We start from the raw sequence: 24,649 nt of genomic DNA on the forward strand, positions 1-24,649 counted from the left end.
TAAGATAAATAGATATTTAGAATGAGGTAAATTTTCTGCAATCAATAATAAAATAATCAAAATTTCATGGAAAAAAATTCAGACTCATGGAAAAACCAGTGATGAAATCATAAAATCAATGAAATTGAAAATTTTAATTATTTATAAATTTTATTATATGAACATTAATTAATTCCACGAATTTTTCTTCTATTTATGTCTTACTTACACTCGTAATATGTTGTCGGCAATTATAGTTGTAGACTGAAATAAAACGATTATTGTAATAATGTTTATTGCACACTTGCTGTTTTTATAGTATTTCTATATTTTGCGAAAACAAAATACTCAGTAGCATTTTAGTGAACATAAAATATGACCGCAGTTTTTCTGCCCACATTTCCTTAATCTATTTTTGATTTACTATTGTTTGGTGTAATTCTTATTGTATTGTAGGCAATTCTAGTTGTAAACACTTGCTGTGTTTATAGCACTACTATATTTAGCGAAAAACAAAATATTCAGTAGCATTCTAGTGATCATAAAATATGACCGCAAAGTGTTAACTTCCGTCAACAATCATAAATTCACAAATTTTATTGCATAACAATAACTGTTGACAGAAGTTTTTTTGCCCAAATTTCCTTAATCTTATTATTGAATGAGATTGAAATGTTCCGATGGAATTATATTACCTAGATTGCAATAAGACCGTCAACTTTGAAAGAAACCCAAGTTACCGCAACAGGTTATACAATAAAAAAAAGGAAAATAATATTTATTTTTTTTCAAAAAATTATATTGTAGGATTGTAATCTTCAGAAAGGTTGACCGCAAATACCTTTTTTTTTGTGACCATTTTTATTGAACTATCAATAAATTATATAAATTTTACACTATACAGCAATGTTTGGTACAAAATACTAATATTTTTATTATTTGATGTATAATTTATGAACAAATATAAAAATTATCGCAAAACCAAAAGAACGCTTTTTTCTTCTTCTAAATATATCCTATTTATTTTTTGTCAGTTTAAAAGAAAAACGCCGCAAAATTAAAGATAAAAAGGATTTATGTTTGCAGTTTTGGTATTCGTTTGAAAATAATAATGTGACAACGAGAAGTGTTGCTGTAATCCATTGACGATTAGGAAAAGAATATTTTAGCCGACAATTTTTTGAGAAAATCGACGCATCGTAACTTTTAAGTAAGTAAGAAAAAAAAACTTCAAAAATTCTATAAAATAATTTCAGATTTTTTTTAAACAGAAATTTCATTGAACTCGAATATAAAGTAAATTTAAATTGTATTAGCATATATATTAACAGTTTTACATTAGTTTTGAAATCTCTGAATTTATATTAACACAATAAGATAGTTAATTTTAATTTAATTATATTTTAGCTTAATCATTTTCAGTCCTTTTGTATACTTAATAGATTTTCTTAACATTTGTGTTTGTTAATCATTAGATAATATTATTTGTTTGTTTGCGTCATATGATTTGAAAAGCAGATACATTAGTAAATAAGATTATTTACAAATTGTAAATTGGATTTTATTTGTTAGTTTGGAAAGAAGACTTTGGTCGAAAGTTCATTGATTAATATGTTTGTCTACTGTATAATTAAATAAATAATAATCTTTATTTATTAATAATGAGTAACGTTTCTGGTTGTGTTTGAATATTGGATCTAAAATATAATTGGTATTTATATTTGTATATTTATATTTGATTGTATAGAGGGGATTCTTCTATTTTGAGAAAAACGTGGTTGGGACTCAATACTGTACGGTGCACAATTGAGAAAACAAAGTGGATCAACTCCTGGATCCTCTCGCCCTCCCGTCGTGATGTTACAACATAGGAACCGCCTTTGTTATCGGTAAATAGGGGGCGCGTCGAGAATCCGGATTGGCTGCAAGGCACGACCTTCCAGTATAACCATGGGTATATAAGGCCCGACGTGGCCTTCCACAGTCAGTATTGAGTTAGCATTAGAACTGTTCGCACCACATCTTCGCCCCAACCGAAATGGTACAATCAGTAAAAATGCAAGTCTCAATGAAATCAACATCGTTTTTGATCAGCTCCCTCATCCCGGAAAGTGTAAAAGATGAGAGAATAGCCCAAATACCATCACCAGTGTCAGATATAAGTGATAGCAGCGATTTAGATGTTACCACAACTCCACCGCCATTGGATTGCAGCAACAAATCTGGAGATGAAAAGGAAGAAGACAAAGCGAAAAAATCGAAAGATAAGCCGCCGTACAGTTACAACGCGTTGATCATGATGGCCATCAGGAATAGCGATGAACAACGACTAACATTGAACGGAATCTACGAGTACATCATGTCGAATTTCCCATACTACAGAGAAAATAAACAAGGATGGCAAAATTCTATAAGACATAATTTGAGTTTGAATAAATGCTTCGTGAAAGTTCCGCGACACTACGACGATCCTGGAAAAGGAAACTACTGGATGCTCGATCCATCTGCGGAAGACGTCTTCATCGGTGGTACTACTGGAAAGCTTCGACGACGAACAACACCGGCATCGCGCTCTCGCATGGTCCCCTTCAAACGTTCCATGGTGTTCTCCTCCTACCCAACCCCATACCAACCCTACAACCCCATGATGGGACTTTACCAAAATCAAGCGGTAATAGCTTCTATGTACAATAGATACAGTCCACCATTCCAACCCATGACGATGGTCCCGAAACCCCATCATTTCCCATCTACATACATTGCTCCCCAGTACGAAATTTTCCATGGAATCACGATGCCGACGCAACAGTATCCCATGCTAAACCAAACCATGGCGCTGTCGCCAGTCAGCAGTTCGGGTAGTCCGGAACCCAAACCGGTCGACATCTTTAAACCATTGGCAGTCCTCACTCGACCCAATTGATTTAATATGTTACCTAATTCAGCTAAAGCTCATTGTGATCTCTTTATTTAATTTATATTTAACCAAAAAATTGATTTTTTTGTAAATTTGTACATAATTCCTGTATATAAGATTGTTTTATATGTTATACTAAAAATTATTTATTTATATATGTGTCCGCAAGGATCGTCCGAGTTTATTTATAACTCGATTTAATTATAAGTTTTGAACTGAACTCAACTCTCTTTTAATCTACAAACTTACCTTCACACCCCTTCAAAAAAAAAAATCGAAAATGATGCAAACGCAATTCCTTTTACTGCCGCTTCATTCAATGACCTTTCGACATTTTTACGATTCGGAAATTTATAGCACCCAAAACAATTTTCGGAAATAAATCCAAGGTTGCGTAACTCATTCGTTTCTCACTTCAACAATAAAATTTAACATTTTTGGGTTCGAGTATAAAAAGGAAATCGAACAACTATTGCATTAAATTAGAATTCATTTTACAAATAATTAAAGAGTCAGAAAATGCTTAAATCTTGGCCACAGATTTTATGGCATTCTATTTCTGCAAAAAAAAAAAGTAGAAGACTACAGAAGAAAATATCTATTTTCTATTGCTATGAAAAGCTGAAGAAATGCTTTGTGAATGCCCGGCAATATCGGATCTACCTGATCTCCTCTGTCTCGCATGTTTACACTTTTTCTGGAATTTAGTTTATTGCCTTTTTCTCTCCCCCAAAAACCAATTTGCGGTGAAATTCAAAGCAGTAAAGTTTGGTCTAATAGAGTCATATTTTTTCCTTTTTAAACCATGCAACTTGTCTGAGTCCTATTTTGCCTGGTTCCCTAGGGGAAAAAAAATCTACGGGGATTTGTTTATCCACATTTATTATTACAAATATTTTCAAAACCAATATTTCCGTATGAATTATTTCACGTTTAAAAAGTCAAACGTCTAATTTAGTGGTGTAAATAAACCACACACAAATATTAGTCAATATTTTTCTAAAGTATAAAATAATAATAATGTTATTGCATCAGTCGTAGAAAAACAAACATATACAGAAATAAAAAGAACAAAATAAATATATATAATTTCTAAAAAAGTCAACTGATACAAAGGGCTATTGACCATAGGTCTTTTTGCCCTTCTAGTATATCATATAAACATTACAGTTATATTAGAAATAATAATAGTTATTGGAGTAGCTATTAAAAATATATAGAATGTAATAAAAGAAATATTGAGAAATACCAATATTTTTTTTGGCAAAACTGGGGCACATACTTTTTGCGAATATGACAGAAATAATTTAAATATTGCACTGACAATAAATAACAAATAAAAAATAATAATTTATTGGCTAGACAGGAAATACAAAAAAAAATACATTATATGAATAAATAAATGATAATAATGACAACTAAATAATAAAAATAACTATCAAAATAAGTAATAAATTCTAACAAAAATTAACAAAAAAAAATATTAACATGCTGGCCAAAGGGCACAAATAAAAATTTTCCTGCAAATAAAAGTTTTCTATTAGATTTTTTTTGTTGATATTTTTTCAACAATTTTCTTGGGAGTATATTGAAAAAGTTAAATGTTTAATTGTTGGAGAGGATTAAGTGGGATTTTAATATTAGTTGTATTCCTTTCTTTTCGTCTGGATAATCTTTTTTTTACATTTTTAATCTGATGGTATTACATTTCTAAATATTTAAGGGTAAAAACTTAGTTACCGCAAGACTTGTACCAACAAGGAGTTATAAAGGATTTGGATTAGCAAGGATCTTACATTTGAAATGGTTGCGGGCGGATGAACGGTCCCACAACATTTTATTGACTAACATCTTGCAATTATTGCTGGCACTGCACAATTTATTCAAACGTTTTTGGGCTTACACATTTTTAGTTACATAAACATTTGTTGCTTTCTAGAATATTAAACCCAAATTAATATGATAATTATATAAGAATAGTAAAATTAATTTTTACGCATACATTAAGCATTAAATTAAATTGTAAAATTAATGAAGTACCAGTACTAGTTTTTTTTTTAATGTACGAAATATTCCAATTCAATAAAAGTATATGTAATTTAATACAGTTTCAACAGTAAATGCATGTATAAACACAATAAAATTAAAATTCATATACACATATGTATTATACATACGAATTTTCATTCAGACGTCACGAATTTCATATTAATATTACGATTACAAAAAAAAAACATTATACTTTTTAATTTACAAGATTCCTTTCAATTCCTTTCAATATAATTATTATTAATAATATTGTGCGATCACACGTTTATATAATGTCATTAATAATTAAGTTATCTCCATTATTTTAGATAATAATTATAAATTATCACATAGAAATTATTACTCAAGTACAATATTTACCCATTTTTCTACTAATAAATTATTTATTTTTTTCCAAACATATGTATAACAACAATTTCTATTTAGAAAACAACTATATAACAGTTTACGATTGGTATCATTATATACGAGCATGTTTTCATTTTAAAATTCAAATTTAATCAAACCTTGAGTATAGAAACTATTAAAAATTGTAATTTTGTATTTCAATTGAATTACAATTCGTTTGAATGTATAATTATTTATTTTCGAAATACAATCGCTGTTATTCCTTGATACATTTGTATAAACTAAAAAATAATATTTACTGATTCGAATCTGTTAGTTTTGGAAATAATTTAGTATCGTTTTTGCAAATTATCAAAAATCATTTTTTTCTATTTTTTTTAAATTATAATAATAACTATTTATAATAACCTTAAAATTAAGAAATCTTCCAAATTAATATTATTTTATTGTTATTAATAATAAATAATAACAATTATTAAACTAATCTTATTTTAGTTTGTTGAAATGTAATTGTTACATGAAAAAAGTTCATGTAATAGAGAAAACTGATTCACTGTCGTCCTTTGGATTTTGATGTTCCCAACGTGGGGTAAAAATAAAAATTTATGTGAAAAAGTGGAGGGTAACATCCAAAGAAATATGTCGATGTAAGCGATAAAAAAAATGTATATGTGATGGGGTAAAATTTCATATTTTCATAATTCAAAAAAATGGGAGTGAATTTTGATTTAGTATTTTTTGTAAATCTTGTATCAATTCTAATTACAGCAATACCCTCGCATAGTGCAGTTTCGATCAGTCAGGTATAGAATTTCGAGGCTCGTTTTGTGTGCTTTCTATTTTATTTAGTTTCTCGATATTTGCGCAACTAATATCAATAAAGATAAATAACATCTTTATTGTCATTTTAAAAAACTGACATTGAATAATTTTATAATATAATAATCAAAATGCTTATGAAATTTTAGTTTGAAAAAAAATATGTTGTCATAAGAAAATGACATTTTGTGAGTGATGTTAAAATAAATTAAATGGTAAATAAAAGTGTTTAAAAATAAATGTAACTGAATGTGTATGGTCTTGGTGATGGTGATTAAAATTAAATTGGACGGAAGAGAAAGAAGGGTTGGATCTCATGACGTAATTTTGGTTGGAGATTGCGGTCCTTGTGATGTGCGAATCCGTGACATTTCCGGGTGTAATTATTGACGCCTACGGAGTCAGCAGAAGCTGTCTTAAACCGCGAACGGAGGAGGGTGAGTTTGTTGTTTGATTGTGGAGGGCACGAATACCCCTTTTCTCCGTGCCGGTCGCGATGATGTTGATGAGGACAACGACGACGATAATGCGATGTTGACGATGACATAAACGGGCGTATAATAAACGCGTCGCTGGCGCAACGATGGCAATTTGGGAGGCGTCGCGACGCCGCGCCCTCGCGTCCCAACGCCCTTGCGCCCCTGCATCGCAGCATCCCCGAGCCACCGCCTCCCAATTAATCTCGTCCCGGGGGTTGGCGCGGTCCCTGGCATCGTTGATCCTTGCGGTCGAGTCGTTTTGTTGTGCCGTTTCATCTTGTGAAGATCGCTCGGCAGGTAATTGACATACCAATTTTGTCCACGCAGCGGTTACCAATAAATAATATTATTTATCGTCGCTACACTCGCAGAATGACCATAAACAATCCCAACGAACCTACCTACACTCGCGAGCGTTTCTTCCCCAACCCCCACGAATTGCATTAGTACCGCACGATTTATTATTATTTTATAAATGGCCACGTGCAATTGTTCAATGCAGACGATGAAACAAAAACTAAACCGAAAAAAATGCATCGATTGCATCTTCATCTCTCGTTCCGAAATGCGGCATCTCTCAAAATATCCCACTGCTTACATTTTTTTTAAGCATTTATTTGAATAAAGGCTTCTTCAAATTACATGTTATTTCTCGAGTAACTTGTCAAATATATGTTTATCTATTAACATTCATTAAAATGTAAGATGAATACACAATACACAACTTACCTACCAAATTTGTAAATTATCAAGTAGCTATCCATCAACTGATTTGCATTAAGATGTTCCCATCATACCTAGAAATATGATCAAATAAATTTATTTTGTAATATAAATATTTATCTAATGTTTACTAACCTAGCTTGTAATGCATGTAGATAATACTTGAAACATATTTATTTGAAACAATGAATTGATATTGTGATTTTAAAGTAATATATATAGTATTGAATTTTAAGTCACTTTAAACTAGTAACAGATTTGAAAATATTTTGTGACAAATTATAATAATTATAATTTATAAGGTAAGTAAATTTTTGGTAATTAATCCAATGGAGATTGTTAAGTTATTTGAAATATTTATTAACATAAAGTGGATGTAAGTAATTTATTATTTGTTAATATATACAATTAACAATAATTGGATAGTTTAAAGATTCTAGTGTACTTGAAAAATAATTAATATATAATTTAACAAATATGTTTAATAAAACTATAAAAAAAATATATTTTGCTGTTTGCAGACAATTCATAACTTTAAACATATCATTTTTCTTAATTATTCTTTCTTTTTAAATAAGATTCACGGATTATAAGTGTTTTAAATAAATAGTGAATAAATAAATAGTTATAATGTATTTCATGTTTTAATTGCAATGATTAACGTTTTTTAGTGATTTTACCCACATTTATACCTAATTTATAGGTGAATGCAATGGATTTTTTTTTGTAATACAAGCGATAATAATCATTGTATTAATTGCTCCCATTGAATATATTTCTAGCGCATAATTATTTGAAACTGACTAAAGATTAAAAATGTTATAATTATAAAGTTGACACATTTGAAAACATTGTAAATTTTATGGTTAAGTGTATAAACTGTTAAATTACTTGGGATTGTCTCCGAAATGGTATTGAGAATTTTACAAAACTAGATAGTAAATACATTTAAAATTTTATTTTCTGTCGTTCTTTAATGGGCGAGGGAAAATGTTCCGAGATGACTGTATAGGAAGTATAATAGTTTAAAAAAGTAAAATAAATATGTTTATTAGGGGGTTCGTAAAAGTTGCCAGTTTGTTTTGCCTACAAACATTAACAATTCAATGACTTCGTGTAATGTGATTTAGAGGTCAGTTGGTTTAGAGTATTGTAAGAATAGAAGAAATACTTAAGTAATAAAACGATATTTCCTGTGCTATCGTAAAGATGCCAGTCCGCATCAATCGGGGTTGTTTCTCGGTCCAGTGGTATGAAAGGTATGCTGGGTCCGTTTACGGCCCCGTTATATACAAAAATGTAGCATAGACCAAAAGTGGTTTATTGCATATTTGCTGTAAACATTATTAGTATCCATTGACTTCAAGGCCTTTAATAAAACTGTTCATTGTATCTCGGTGCGCGGTGTTGTGAAGAAGCGTTTTCCTCAATCTGCTCTTCACGGTCTGTTCATGGGCTGGCGGAAGGGTGCGGAGGCGGCAGCGTTCTTGTGCGGTGCGTGGCGATTCCGAGAGAGAAGGTGGAGGAGGAAGGATGCCTGACACCCGAGATCAACAGATCAACGCAAACACGAGATAAATGAATGGATGGTACGAGGATTGAGATGATGGTATGAGGAGAGGTGACGTGCAAACAACGGAGAAGCTTCAGGACTTCATAATTGAACGCGCAATCATCTAATTAATCGCGGCCCGACCTAAGTGCCGGTAATTGGGGCCCCGCAATTGCACTGTTGACTTCACATTACCATTCAAACATCCTGCCACACATTCCTTAAGCAGAAACAAACTGCGCCAACACACATCAAATCCAATTCGTCTTTTCTGTGCTTGCTACACAGGACCTTAATTGATCCGAATTGGTGAGCACCGCGTCCATTTGGGTCCAAACTAATTGGACCCGCGTAGGTAGTCCGTACAACCTCCTCCTCCTCCATCTCCTCCTCTCTTCACCAGCCACTAACTCAGGGGAGGTCAATATTTATAAACACTCTGACCCGAACATCATTTTCCAATTGACCTTCTTGCTCATCGTGCGAGCCCGTGGGATAATTACTTTCAATTGATTCCAATGTAAATCAAGTTTCATACAACATAAACACTATATTCATATTTGATAAACTACCTAATGCGTCTAATAGATTTATTTATATTTATTTATATAAAATAGTTAATTGTATACATACAAAACTTTTCAAGACATTTACAAGAAAGTTCTAGAAACTAAACTAAATTATATAATTGTTAACTTATTAGAGATTATTTAATATACAAAATGTTTGATGTAATTATTTAGATTTTTGTATAATATTTTTGTTTATAATTAAATCCAATAAAATTTATTTCATATATATAATAGTAAGTTATACATTCTAAATTATAAGAAAATTTTGAAAAAAGAAAAATTAAAATATCCAATACATATTTATCATTCTTATCACTGTTTCTCTTTACGATAACTTCTTCCATAGACTCAATTGAAAATGCCATGTCCATGAATTGGTGATGTGTCATTATGCTCTTTCAACAAACAATTCATTTTATTTTCATATCAATAATAATATTTATTATAAATAAAACAAAAAAAATAATAAAGCGTTACAAAAGACCATAGGTCATTTCATCTGTATTTATTATGTGGAATAAAGGTCTACAAATTCTTGTGCTACAAAAGTGAAATTTTTGTAACTTTAATTACTATATAATTTTCCTATTGATTATTTGACATTAAATACGAATTTTTATTCAAAAGTTACGTATATTCATAATGATACTGATGTAATGTTAAATGTAATCTACAATCAATGTAAAGATCTTCATGAACTAGTAATAACCTATGTTTATTTCGAATCAAGAAACATGAGATATTAATCTACAAAAAAACTTTTAGAAATTTGTTAAAATAATTTCAAATTTAATTTTTCATTATGAATACAAGTTTGAAATTTATAATTATTATTTTTCAATTATATTTCTATGATTTCAAATTTAGATGCTTTTAACTAATAGTTAGATTCATTATTTGTATTAATTTTTATTACAACAATTTCAATGTAAAATCTAAAGTTTATACAAAAATAATTAATTAAATGAATGCAAACACATATGAGCTGAAATAAATTATTAATTAGTTCCATTATATTGACTATAATAGAAAGCACTTGAATTTCTAACAGAGATTAATCTGTAATTTCCTGCTTTATATTATTATCCAGTTATCTTCCTGACAATGTTATTCACACATGGCAGGAACAAATCTTCCACTTGGTAAGCAGCATTCATCCTTGCAATATAAGAGTGCAACAATTCAATTTGTTGCAGCAACGGAGACTGCGTGCTGCTGTGTGAATCGATTACCTTCATACGAGGTTCATTCGGTACCGCTGGGTCACTTCTTCGAATCGATTGTAGAATAAATAAGTACTGAGATGAAATAATAAATGACAACTATGAATGATTTCATCTATTATTCAATCGTGGCAGCAAGTGTGTATGTATGAATGTGTGTGTGTCAGTTTGTAGAGGAAGTCGGGGGTCAAATAAGAGCGAACTCGTGCGGTTGGTGAAGAGAGTAGAGTGAGTTCACCGCTCGGTACAGTTCAATTCTCGAAGGCTCGCGCGAGAATTAAGCAATTTACTCTAAAACGACCGGATCCTTGTGGTTCATCTGGCTTTTCCTCGTTTTCCATCTTTCACTCGCCCATAGAACTGCCCCACACGAAATCCTCGCTCCATCTCTATTTGTTCAATTTTCGGATCCCCTTTATTTTAATAGCCAAACAACAGCTGTTGTTCCAAGGCACGGGACATTCGACACCAATTAACATCGCCCATTAACTCCCATTGATGGAACACTGGTTATTGCATTCACTCGTGCCTCTTGCACTAATTTCACTGTTTCCCCCTTTTTTTGTTACTTGCTTTTATTTTTTTAGTGTTTGTTAACCAAAATCTGTCGACGAAATTTCTTACGTGTTTCCACTTGTCAAGCGGGCCCCCACGCCTCGCTCCAAATTGTTGTTGATATGTGAATGAGTGACTCAAAGAATGTAAACTAATTGACCTGCAGGCCAACACTGGATCAAGGATACACCTACATTCAATAAAAGCAAATTGGATCGTTAAATAAATGGCTTTAATCAATGGAAGCAACAAATTATTTAATATAGCTCTCCATTAATAATTCTCCGGTTCTCTCGTTCAAAACAAAAAATTAAACAACAAATAAGGTCACCCGTATTCTATGCAGGAATATTCTATTAACGCATTTGACTACGCGGAATTTTTGCATTGTTTGCGTAACCACTCTTAGAAATTGCATCCAGTCATGATACTTTGCATCAATCAGATGAACAAATTAAGATTCATAAAACATTAAGGGCGACTAATAGCCGAATGGTTAAGTCGTTCTACTCACGATAGAACCGGCCACGGTTCGAATCCTGGTCAAGCCAGGCCCCCTGTGAACCCTCTAGGTACTTGCAGAAATAGGGCCATCATTCATCACAGATGGACAGTCAAATGAATGAGGTTCAGCATATGTATATGTTCAGTCAAGTCGATGGACAATGACAGTGTTAAGGATAGTAGCATCTTCACAGTCAAAGGAAATAGTGGAATCGCAGAACATCAATATACTACTGAAGTTCATCATAATGGTAACTATCCACCGGGAAAGATTACCTACCTAATGTCAACCGCGATCTTAAATTTACTCAATGTTCACATTGATGAATAGATTGTAAATAAAATTATACGACATAAAAAAAACATTAGATTGTTTTTTTTTAATGAAATTTATTATCATTTGAATCACTACAAAGCTTCAATTTCTTAAAACTTTAATTATTTGATGTATACATAACTTAAGAGTTTATGCATTCAATGCGCGGAATGCTGTATTTTTTTACGGTGCAACTAAGTTATTTTCTAACAAATAATTATGTCATAATGCCTTAAAATTATTGAAATAATTTATCTAAATTGTTAAAGGTAACAATGTATGTATGTATATAATTTTCCAAGATCGTGTAAGCTAAACAAATAATAAATGAATTGTGTAAATCCATGCAATTTTCTGATTCTCCAAAACGGAATTTTTAACAATTCTAACATGTGCATAATCTTCATAAACTTCACACATCTCTTTGTGTGTCTCATCAGCTTTCTCAATGTTCATTTTTGCACTTCTGTTTAAATTTACTTTAAACTAACAGCTGCAAGCAAAATAACACGCAATTGGCTTCTAATAGAAGCTAAAAGTGACATCTTTCAAATGACAGAAGGAAGATATCATAACATTGACAGAAGTCTTGCAAAACAAGCATAGTGCTTACTATTTGTGAAAAACAAAATTACTTTCTGACATACCCAATTTACTAACATTAACAAGCACCTCACATAACGAGCATTTCACATAACGAGCAAAATGAATTGTAAGAAAAATGACTCGCTTAACGAGCGACGTTACAGATAACGAGTAACGATGAGAAGAGAAGTCCCGAATTACGCGCCTGCTACATCATTTTTAAAACTTGTGTTCACATATTATGTGTATTTTTGAATATATACTATACGAGTAAAAATCCGGAATTTTTTAAACGGATTAAACTCGTTAATCAAGGTTCCACTATATTTATATTTTAATCTAACATTTTTAATGTTACTTTATTTAGAATTCCTATGTATTTAAATATATGAAAATATTTACATTTGTTTATTATATATATGTATTGTATTATGACGATACATTTCTTTTTTGTTGATAAAACAATGAATCAATAATAACTAAACAAAAAAAAATTGGTTACATTACATAAAATTGTGACGCACTTACATTAAGGACTTCCATTGTATTCTAATGAAATTTATATTTGTATACACCTATGTTAATATTTGCGTCAACAGAAGCAGTTTTCTGGTAGATCAATTATTCGCATATGCGTATTTGAATTACTAATATGTTTTTGTTTAAGCGGTATTTACGTCAGATTATGTTTTTCATTAATAAAATTATAGTTATTTGCAGCAACAAATGCTTATTCTGAATATTCTAAAAAATAACATTAATAATGTATAAGAAAGTATGAATTAAAAAATTATCATTAATGAGTTGTAAAATTATTTTCTATTAAAAAAAAAGACAATGACTTTTCATAAAATCAGTCTAGCGTCCTCCAAGGATGTATATTTAAATATACATTTATGTTATCTTAAAATATGAATATTTCCTTAAAACAATTCGTAATCTAATTAACAAAGTAAAACTTTACACAAAAGTTACATTTCAAATTAGGATTGGGTAGCAATCGACGTTAATTTAAAATAAGAAATTTTATGATAATATGACATAGAAAAGAGTAATTTTTTTGGTATTTAACGCCTTTACTGCCATGAAATTTTTCACGATTCCAATGAGCCAATGAGCCAATTTGCACATTTCTTTTCGAATAAACTTTGTATAATTGTATTTTCTGTTCATTTAAGCCTAACCAATTTATTTATTCTCTTTCTTGAGACCATCTATTGATATTAACACTGTTATGCTACTAGTTTCCTCGTAGCTGTACAAATATGGCAAGTAATAAAGGGAGGAGATAACTCGTAGTAGGCGTCCTGGGCAAATAAAAAACTTACGATATCTCGTCAACGTTTTAATAAAAAAATATAATAAATATTTTTATTTTTTTGATAAAATAATATTCAATAAATTTAAACACTCTGGAATGAAGATATAAGTTCCGAAAATGTGAATGAAGACGATGTTAGGAATTTATAGAACGCAGAAGATGATGGATTTTCAATTAAAGATTAAAATAAACCTTGTGAGCAATGAAGGCAAAGAAAATAAAGACAAATTAAAAAAAAAATACTATCATTATCTGGTATAATGTTAACTACCAAAGACGCTTATCCTAATTCTGGCGATAGTATTTGCAATTCTAAAAACAAAGTTTTGCTTAACGAAGTAATTTGTGTAATGTATTTCATTCGTTAATGGAGATATGACTTTATTATAAGAAACTTACTAGAAATGTTCTTTATAAGAGAAATATTATATGAAAAACGTTCTAGACATTAGTATAATAAACTATAATGAATGTGACATATTGTTCTAATAAACAATATCGCTTTCTTTTGGTGGGTTGTAATATATAATGTGGACTTATTTTCACAAAACCAGTCTTAATAAAGTGAAAAAGGAAAAATCTGAATTGGAAATTAATCACGTTGTAAAGAATTAAGAAAAAGGGTTGTGGAGAAATTATTACTTAAAAAAAAACCGCGCATATTTCTGTGATCTTAATCTGACACGTTCCTTGGCCTTTGGATGAATTTATGCGGAACGAGCAGAAAGAATTTGCAGGACAAAAAACATTTTTCGGTCATTCTACCGAAGGAGCAGCAGAAATGGCGTTAATGAATTTATAGTTATTAAATGGAAATTAACGTTGGCGGCGTTGCTTTATTAATAGAAACATAACTCTGATACACAACTACATGCTGTTTGACCTTTTCCCCCTCGCGCTAGAGGTTTTATTATTTTATTTCTTTTTGTGGGGAGGTTGTCGGTGAGGGTAGTAGAATTGGGAAGGGGGATGAAGCCATCATCGTCGAGACCGTTACTACTACAACAACGGCATACACCGACGAACCGACAGACCGACAATGGGGCTTAAATATAATTTATTAAATATTTTCACGCCACCCCTCCGACAAAATAATATCGGCAAATATCTGTAAATATTATACATGTGTTTGTGCGGTTTTGTTGGACCCGCAGTGGCGCGCACCCCTCGTTTACGACCATGAGAAACACACGCAGAACATGTACAGGACGAGCGAGCGCCTAGGTAACATACATAGGGTACAAGGGGGTACATAACAAGCGAACTGTAATTGCGGCTGAAATATATTAGGTGTATTCAGTATTGGGGATAGTGGAGGATCCGAATGAGTTGCACTCGCTCGGATTTATAAATTACCTGGATGAATTGGCCTCATTGTTTGGCAATGACATGCAGGTATCGAAATCAATTCTGAAGCAGAAGTCGGCTTCGAATCTGTACAATTGAATCAAAACTCAAGCATCCTTTCAGATTTTTGCTTCTTCTTTAAATTTAAATAAATCAATATTTGTTTGCAATTTTTAACAAAAAAATGATGAATATATTCGCAATTGGAAGACTTTCCAAATTTAGATTAGCGCCTAAGTTGGATTATCATCTCTATATGGTATTTCCACCCTACAATCTAGCTTGTCTAGACATAAAGTTGACCTATACAATTCATTATTTAATTTTAAGACTGATATTCTTAACTGTCTTTAAGTAACCAAATATGTCATTATTTCTTTGTAAATATTTGTGAAATTTTAAATATGAACAAATATATAAGAAAGTTCCTAAAGCTAAAGTGAAAAGAATTGAAGAAAGTACAATTATTACAAATTATATTTCATTTTCAGTTTTTTTTTTATAAATTATATATTTTTTATGATAGAAATATTAGGTCGTATAATATGAAATTTCGAATTATTCAAGGAGATGATTTATTTGTTTTTATTTAAATAATTTGCTTCAATACATTTAAAAAAATGTCAAAAATATCCTCTTTTTAGAGTCCATGAAGTATATATTGTTCTTAATTATACAAAATTCCTATAAAAATTTTAAAAATAAGAATAGCAACTTTATGAGATTTGTATTAAGGTCACTTTAGCACAAAAAAAACAGGAAACTTTAAACAAGTGTCTATTGATTTGAATATACAATTATTTAAAATTACATTTATCAATAAAAAATGTTTGATAATGAATAAAGTCGATTCGTTTGTGTTTTTATGAAAAACATATATTTTGTTAAAAAAGTTCGTACCTTTAAACTGTTGTATCATATTTAACATAGTTTATAGAAATTGCATTTAATACAATATGCTATGACCTTTAGACCTTTAATCTACATTGAATACAGTTAACGTATAAGTTCCAAGTAACTTGTTTATTACTTAACAATCTTATTGACTTACAATAGTTTATTAAATTAATAATTTTTGACATCTTGGAGCTGCTTCAAGAATCATTTATTTCTCTTTTTGTAGCTAAATCATAATACTTAAAAAGTTGTGAATTCTATTAATACAAATAAAATCTATTATTCAATACAGCAAGCAAAGTACTAGTAACATGTTTTCTTCTAACCCTGCGCTAAGTTTGTGCAGTTTATTTCTATTTTAATTCCTCTATTAGTCCTGTTTCAAATAGTCTGTGATATTGGCGGAACTGATGGTGTTGTTGTATATTAAAAATAGTAAATATTTTGAAACCATGCATCATACGTTAGTATCTATTGCAACAATAATACTAATTATCTTATTATAAGTAGCACTGTGTCTTCTATTTCTAACTTCTAATATGATTTCTTTATTTATTGCAAGATCCATTATAAAACATTTTTTGATAAAAATCGATGATCATGTGTAGTCGATATTAATGCTATTGTAGAGAATTATACCTGTCCCTATTAAATCCTCGTTTCGATCGGATTATGAACGTCGCCTAGGAATCCCCGTATGTGTTAGATGGTGCGTCGCGACGCCACGTGCGTGCATGCGTGACGCCTGGTGAATGTGTCATCGCGGCTCATCTTTCCAACGATACTTCCATTGTTAGGTCACGTTCTTCTCTTGCGGAGCTGCACGTGCCAACCTTTAGATAAGCACTTAATGAGCACCCCCTGGTGTCGAGGATGCATCGTTTACATTGTTTTCTCTACTTCCTTTTGCTATGTAGTTGTTTTTTTGTCGCCTCGTACGCCTGGCAACATTGATTTGCGTGAATAATCAAAGTTTCAACGAGCCATTGTACGTGTAGGGGTGGTTTTGGATGCAAACGATGGCGCCGATAAGTCCTGTCATCTTCCTCAATATTTTATACATTATAGTCTAACTGCAATCTCATTATAAAGTTGATGTATTCTAATAATAGCTGATGTGTATATACTTACATGCATCTTTATAATATACAACAAAAATATTGATTGAGTGTAGTGAATAGCTCGGTCAGTTTTTTTTAATTCTCAATGTAATAAATCATATTTTAGACCTGAAATTAAATAATTACTAAATAAATAATGAACGTTTTTTCTCATTTTTTTAAAATCTTATTGACCCTACAAAATAAACAAAGTATTCTGTAGACATTTCAGGATTTGTGAATTATTTAGTTGCAGGAAAAACTTTGGAAACCCTGTTTAAGTCAATGAAACTACTACAGTTAACGTACTATATACTTAAAATTGGAATCATAGTTTTCGAACAGAATTCCAATAACTAAACCTGTAATGAATTATATACATAAATTTACTTGGCTTTATATTCTGATGGTATATTAACAACTTAACAAACAAGCAAATACAAAGAACCACATTGTATTTATTTATATAATTATTAAAATAAATACGATTATCTTTTTTTTATTATTTTAATTAAAATAGAACAAATACTAAAAAATATTGTAACCGTTTACTTTTTAGCTACTTCATAACTTTTGAAACATATATCAAACTATTATATTTTAAAACTTTTAAATTCCAAAATGTTGAATCTAAAATAACTAATATTACAGTCCACTGCTTTACCATGAATTATTATTATTTTAATAATTAGTAATAATTAGGTAACCGAAAAAGTTCTTGCGATTTTTGATGGTGACACGGCGAGATGTGTTAAAATATTGGAATTCAAGTATGGTTACGTTTTTTTCCGAATTTTGACTTTCTAAAAAGGTATGAACATTTGTTCCCTATCATGTGAATTTATTATTTATCTGTCTGGTAAAGAAAAACGAATAGTTTCATCATTAACATTGAACATTTCTGCGCACGTTGCGCTGGAATTTACATCCAAAACTTCTTTAATATTCTCGTTGTTAATGATCTTCGGTTTCCCAGAGCTGAAATTTTGTTTCTTGTTTAATGTTTCTTATTCTATGTGAAGTAATAAATATGTGTATTATTTAGTATATGTGTATAAGTTGTATGAAGAGAGCAATAAAACAGGTGTAGACTACAAGTGCTCTTGCGTAGCTCATTGAACGATTGCTCATTTGGTCTCTTTTCTTCTAAATATTCGGTACAAAAGGGAGGTCACAACCGGAAATGTTTTTGTCCGCCGTTGTTAATTAATTGTATGCGTTTGTATGGAAGGAATGAATTGTATGTGAGTGTGTGTTTGTATGTATGCAAGGCCTTAATGCACTGGGGAGTAAATGTAAGTTGGTTCGTTCCGTCAATGAGTGGAAAACGGGTTCATGAATGGGCGAGTAAACAATTGAACTATGCCACAGTAACTAGATAATTTAGTAACAACGGCAGCTGTCTTAATTGAGAAGAGACAGAGTGAGAGAGAGGAAGGGAGAGGAAGCAGAGTGCAAGAGGAACGAGAGTTTGAGGTGGAGTATGATGTGGTGGAGGACGAGGTGGAGAGGAGAGGACGAGTACTCTCGTCTCCACGGCGGCGACACACAATCCGGATATGATTCAGACCCCCAAGTAGTCGCAGCGGCTGCCTTTTAATTGCCAATTGATTCGATTCACTCCAAGTAAAAATATTGTTATTGTTACTTGCGCTGTAAGGAAAGACGTAGGGAGCATCTCTTTGGATGGACGAATCCGTGGCGATGCTATCTCCGTATCACTTTAATGAGCCGTCGGCTTAACGTCCGAAAGCCTGCGGTGACATTAATCCCTTCCGACTGACCCGAAAAGCCTTCATTCTTCCTCACGTAATCATTTAATCCAAGAAGACCTCTCTCGTCCCGAAATTCGCTTGCATCTCAGATCACCTTCTTTCGTGCAATTCAAATTATTGTTACAACAACTACTACTATTATTATTATCATCATCACGGTGATTTCTGTTACCGTGTCTCGGTGAAGGCATCAAATGAGGGATGATTTATTCATGACCGCTTTCACAATTGTCATCACCCCAAATGCGGCGCGTTTATTAACACGTAAGCTACAACCCCGACTAAACGCTGGGCTGGTCGGAGACCATGGCGAATTGTTACGCCATAATGTTTAATGTTACAAGGGTAAATATGTATAATGCCAAGGGTTTCATCCCATTTATTATATATATGTATATGGTTGGATGTAACATACATAGGGCGAGAAAGAGTGATCTAGCGTGGTGCAGATGTCCCCACATTTCAAAGGCCCTTTTTGCCACGTTACGTCTTTATTATGGAGCGAATCTCTCTGTGTCTGAAAGAACCGAGCACGTCAGAAATCATTTGTCCGACAAACAGAAAAATATTAACAATTATTAAGGTCGTAACGGTATTTATGGATGCATTTCTCATCCTTTCATCACACATCTTTTTTTTTTTACCGCTATGTTTTAGAATAGGAGAATTTGTGTTTTATCATTAACGATTTAGTTCATTGCAAATTTTAATATAATATTATACAATAAAAAAAAATATTCTGAAGAAAAACTTTTTTAAACTATATCTTAATTATTAGTTTTAAGGCAGCAATTTCCAAGTGATTTGTAAATTTAGGTAATGTTTTATGTACATTACCGAAGCTATCTCCCTTTAAGTCTCAGATAAGAAGAATTCTCAGTTATTTGAATAGTAAAGTTCACAAACTTATCTCTTATTGTTACATAAATATTGAACAATACAAAATTCGATAAGATTAATTTTCAAACAATTCTTCAAATCAAAATAATTTCAGTAGCAGATTCTTAAAAGTTCTTAGAGTATATAATATTGTTTATTAAAATTAATACATAATTCAATGATAATATATTCATATACGTTTAATTATTTTAATCTGTATTATTATTATTATTAATATTTTTGTTAAAATTCATATTTTTAAATATGATTTTATAATTATTTTTGGGTTTTATCTTAATTACTTTACATATTTATTTATCTACTTTAAATTTGACATTCAAGACGTAAACAACATAAGTTAGTCAAATATTAGAGTTTCAGTATTTAAGTCATATTGACGCTTTTATCGACTAAATTGCTTGTTGACGTAAAGTGACCTCTGTTTGTATTTCCTAGATAAATTTGTGATTACGACTCTCCAACTACAAGTTTCTTTTCAATGCACAAACCTATCTGCCTTTGGTTCAGGTATTTGTCATTTTGTTGGTACTACGTTATTTTATCAAGTTTTAAATTTGAACTTATGTAGCTTGCAAATATCAAAAAAAAAACATATCTAAAGCAAGCAAATTTATGTTGATTTTTGTTGTTAAATTGTATAATTTATGGTAAAATTTAAACATTCTTTTGTGAGCTTAGACTCTTTTTCATAAAGAAGGGCAAATTTTACACGGATTTTTGTGTACGCCGATGATTAATTTTGATCTGTCACGAGGCAGCTGTTACGTGGGTACGTAAATGCTGCGTTTAATTTAATAGCATACAAAATACATTGGTTACACTTCATCCTGTAAAATGCCTCGTGTCGCACGCTGCATTTTTTTATGTTCATCTCTATTTTTTTCTTCTTGTAATTTGTAACATGCTTCTCAATCGTTCCTCGGTGCGTATGTTCCAAATACCGAGAACATCAAACAAGTTGACACATAGTGTGAACAAAATGATCAAAATAGTTTACGTGTATTTGTTACAGTTCAAAAAATTCTATTCTTAATCGTAAATCCATCATTATTATAACATAGTTTTGTGTCAAAATTTACATAACAATACTTATTAATTTGCGATATTTTGACATTATGATTGAGTTTTAGTTATAACGAATGTCGATTTATTCATTTACAATAGAAATTAAGTAATAATAATATTAATTACAACAATAAATTATAAAAAAGAAACTTAATACAATAACAAAAAATAAAATGCAACTACTGCAAAGGGCTTAATAAATATTATTTTTTACAATTTTTATTTTTTTAAATTATGTTTAGTAAAATCGATAATTGTTGAATTATTAATTTAAAGATGAAATAAACATTTCTATATATTAAGAGATGTTTATGTTTACAAGAATCGACTTAAATTTTCTCACAAGAAATGAGATTTTAATACTTGTAGACAAATGTTTTATTTCAGGATGTTGCATGAAATACTGACATTATCATTCATTTGATTAATATTACAAGACTGTTATAAATCAAAATAATATGAACATTATTACATTAATAGTTTAATCTAATATTATATAAAATAGAAACTTTCAGGAAAAATAAATTTAGAATGATTATTATATAATAGAATTTACTAAAACTAATTTTCCTGTTTTCTGTTATTATCTTTCTTTATATTGAATTATTTATCTTATTTTTATTTAACACCTGCTCGTTATAATACTAATTATAAAAGGTTGAGGTTGTGTATTAGTAATACAAATGATTAAATATTTAAATTGAATTTAAGAAATATAAATATTAATAAAATAAAGAAAGCCGTTTTGAAACTATTTTTTGTATATCCTAGTTTATTAGGAGAAGGATGCATTCCATTAGGTCGGCTTGTCGTAATTTGAAAAGTAAGTCAAAACAGAAACTTCTAAGTAAAATGTTGTATAAAGTGGTTGTATGATGTTTTTAATAGACGGAAGATGAAAGAGCATCACCGCGGTGTGATGTTAAGCAGATTAGTGTTTTGCGCGAAATCTACCTTGGAGGTCCTTCGGTTCTATTTTATTTTTTCTACTCTTGCATGTTTTCTTTGCTGCGTCTTAGTACTTGTGGTAGGATTAAGAGGCTCTAATTATGGAAAAAGGGCCAAACCATGTGCAGCCAAGTATTCGCATGCAAAACACCACAACTGGATGTGTAAACAGAGTCCTCCGTTCAAAAGCAAGGACGAAAATGAGTAAGCCGCTTAACTAAACCACCCACATTACAAAAAAAAGAGGTAAGAAGTAGTAATAATATGCAAGAAGAGGAAAATAAATGTGATGAGAGTACAAAATAATCTTTGGGAAGCTACGTAGACTACCCATTGACTTGCGAATCAAGTGGTTGTGAAAAAATAATCTGAGAATTCCCAATTCGATTCTCGATAAATCAGCTGCTGCATTATCGATGATTTCATAAGTGGAAATTTGGTTCCCTGTTTCTTTCTTTCTTATACGTTTCGTTACGCATTAGAGCGAACATTAACTTCGTCTCACGGTATAATCGAAGTCGAATGGCAGCAATGATTTCTTCCGAGGATGAGAGAATGGTAAGAGCAGAGAGAAAATAAGATTCGACCGGTTTATGACGTCCACCCCCTGGCGGGAGGGTATTTAGGATTTCGTGGAAAGTGACGCAAAAAATATATACACAGTGATTGCAATTACTTCGGCTTAGGGTGGGGATGGGAGGATCGAGGGGGTTGGGAATTGTTTATAAATGTAGTCCGAAAATATTGCTGTTTCCGCATTGTCGACGCTCCGAGATATTAGCCCTTTGGGAGCGACCAAACTCTTCAAGAAAAAAAAAAGGAGGTTCGGCATGGTACCACCCGCCGCGCACAACCATCATTGAGACATAATCTGTCGACCATTCATTTGGGAAGCGTTAAAAATTCCTCTTTTTTTCTTCTCGGGGAGCTTCCTTCGGTCCGGCCGGATGATATATTACCGTCTCGAATCGCTTGACGAAGTCGTAAATGCATTAGTACTTTACAGGTTATACCATGATGGATATATTGCGAGATATTGTTGCACAGAAGCCCAGCGAATCGCCGATAACGCGCGAGACGTCCACTACCAAGAAGCTATGAACAGTTGGACATTGAGGTCCTGATTATCCGCAAAACTAGCCATGATGTTCTGCATTTATTCTATTATTTGATGGTTTTCGTTACCATCGGAGGTTGTCCCCTTTTTTGCGTCACGAGAATAGAAGTCTCCGTTTCTTTTTTCTTTCTTTTTTTTTTTGAAAATGACGAGCCTGTGCAACTTTTGTGCACGTCAGGTGAAAACTTTGAATTTCCTCTGCACACAAAGGCATTTCGTGGCAGTTCCGAGGCGTTAATTAAGATTTCCGATGCCGGCGCTTCTTCCACACCAAATCGCATGCCGCCGCCATTGTTCGTATTACAGCAGAGTCATCGCCGTGAACAATGATCAAGAAGACCCCGTCAAAATTACTTCACCGACTAGTAATTACTATCATCTCTCATGCGATCATTCCGTTTCCCACTTCACCCATTGTAACAACTCATTATATCCCTTCGTCCAATGTGTGTGTACATTCATATACATAATAATGAGAAGAGTATATAAAGAAGAAGGAGTAAATAAGCAGGAGGAGGTGGAGGAATAATCATTTCATCCACCTGCCGAGTCCAATTTGCAACGGGGTGCTCGAAATCCTTCATTGTTTCGACTGTTCGTTCCTGGAGAAGCTTGCAACATCTGCGCTAGGTCCAGAATATGTGGGTCCACTTGAATTTGCATTTGCAAAACCCATGCTGGGGTATACACACAGAAAAAAAATCCCGATGCGATTCCCACATGGAAATATTGTCGGTTGCAAGACGAATATTTACACAGTTTGTGCGAAAAAATGTCTGCAAATGTTTTGTGTAAACATAGGTTGTATGCACATCGGACATCGTGATGGAATGTGTCCAAATGTTTTGTCGGCGATGTTTCGTAAACACCAGATCCCCGCATTTATAAATAAATCCCGGACACAGTTTTTGTGCGTTCGATGATAACAACAAGCATATTATCCTCGCCGACCGGAAGGACATTGTACTCCTTGTTCCGCCGTCTGAGGCCCTTTGCTTTCAGCATTAACTAACCATAATAGCATTAGCCCTTTCAACGCCCCACGTAAACATTCCAAATATGTATTACAAAATAGACAAAGAAAGAATAAATAAATCTCACAAGATTTTAGAAGTAGAAAAAAAAACGCGAAAATATTGAACAATGGTAACTCGAAACTATATTATTATATTAAGAGAAAAGATATGAAAAATTGGGTTGAACGAAGAGTTTCTCCGTCGGTGCATTAAATTCATTACGCAAAATTGCACACGAATGAAATAACTGTTATTTTAGGGTTTTCCTTTCCTACCACCGCGAATCGTACAACAATGAAGGGCGTAATCTTCATTTAACCAAACAATGAAACGCAATGCAAGATGAAAATTAATCTGGTGTGAAATATGAGTTCTTTGAGATACCTCAGTCGTGATAATTTTACCGTAAGATTTTTTTTCTTTTCTTCTCATATAACGCAAACATCTTTACAGAAACTTCTCTAAATAAAATAAGAAAAAGCAATTCAATTATCTAGTAAATAATACTTTAACATTGTTTCTTAAAAAATAAATTTTCAAAA

At 31.6% G+C, this 24,649-nt stretch overlaps 1 protein-coding gene across 1 annotated transcript; it reads left to right on the top strand.

Moving 5' to 3' along the window:
- The first annotated feature begins 1,095 nt into the window (after positions 1–1,095).
- Positions 1,096–3,005, top strand: LOC108565148 (fork head domain transcription factor slp2-like). Its single transcript, XM_017924443.1, has 2 exons — positions 1,096–1,189; positions 1,727–3,005. The coding sequence occupies exon 2, from the start codon at positions 2,018–2,020 to the stop codon at positions 2,900–2,902; it is 885 nt and encodes a 294-aa protein (XP_017779932.1). The 5' UTR covers positions 1,096–1,189; positions 1,727–2,017; the 3' UTR covers positions 2,903–3,005.
- The last annotated feature ends 21,644 nt before the right edge of the window (positions 3,006–24,649 follow it).

This window comes from Nicrophorus vespilloides, unplaced genomic scaffold (assembly GCF_001412225.1).
Source record: "Nicrophorus vespilloides isolate i.1.1-1 unplaced genomic scaffold, Nicve_v1.0, whole genome shotgun sequence".
In the NCBI taxonomy this organism is placed as follows: domain Eukaryota; kingdom Metazoa; phylum Arthropoda; class Insecta; order Coleoptera; family Silphidae; genus Nicrophorus; species Nicrophorus vespilloides.

Coding starts and splice junctions, on each gene's coding strand:
- LOC108565148 (XM_017924443.1), top strand. CDS start 2,018: ATGGTACAATCAGTAAAAATGCAAGTCTCAATGAAATCAACATCGTTT.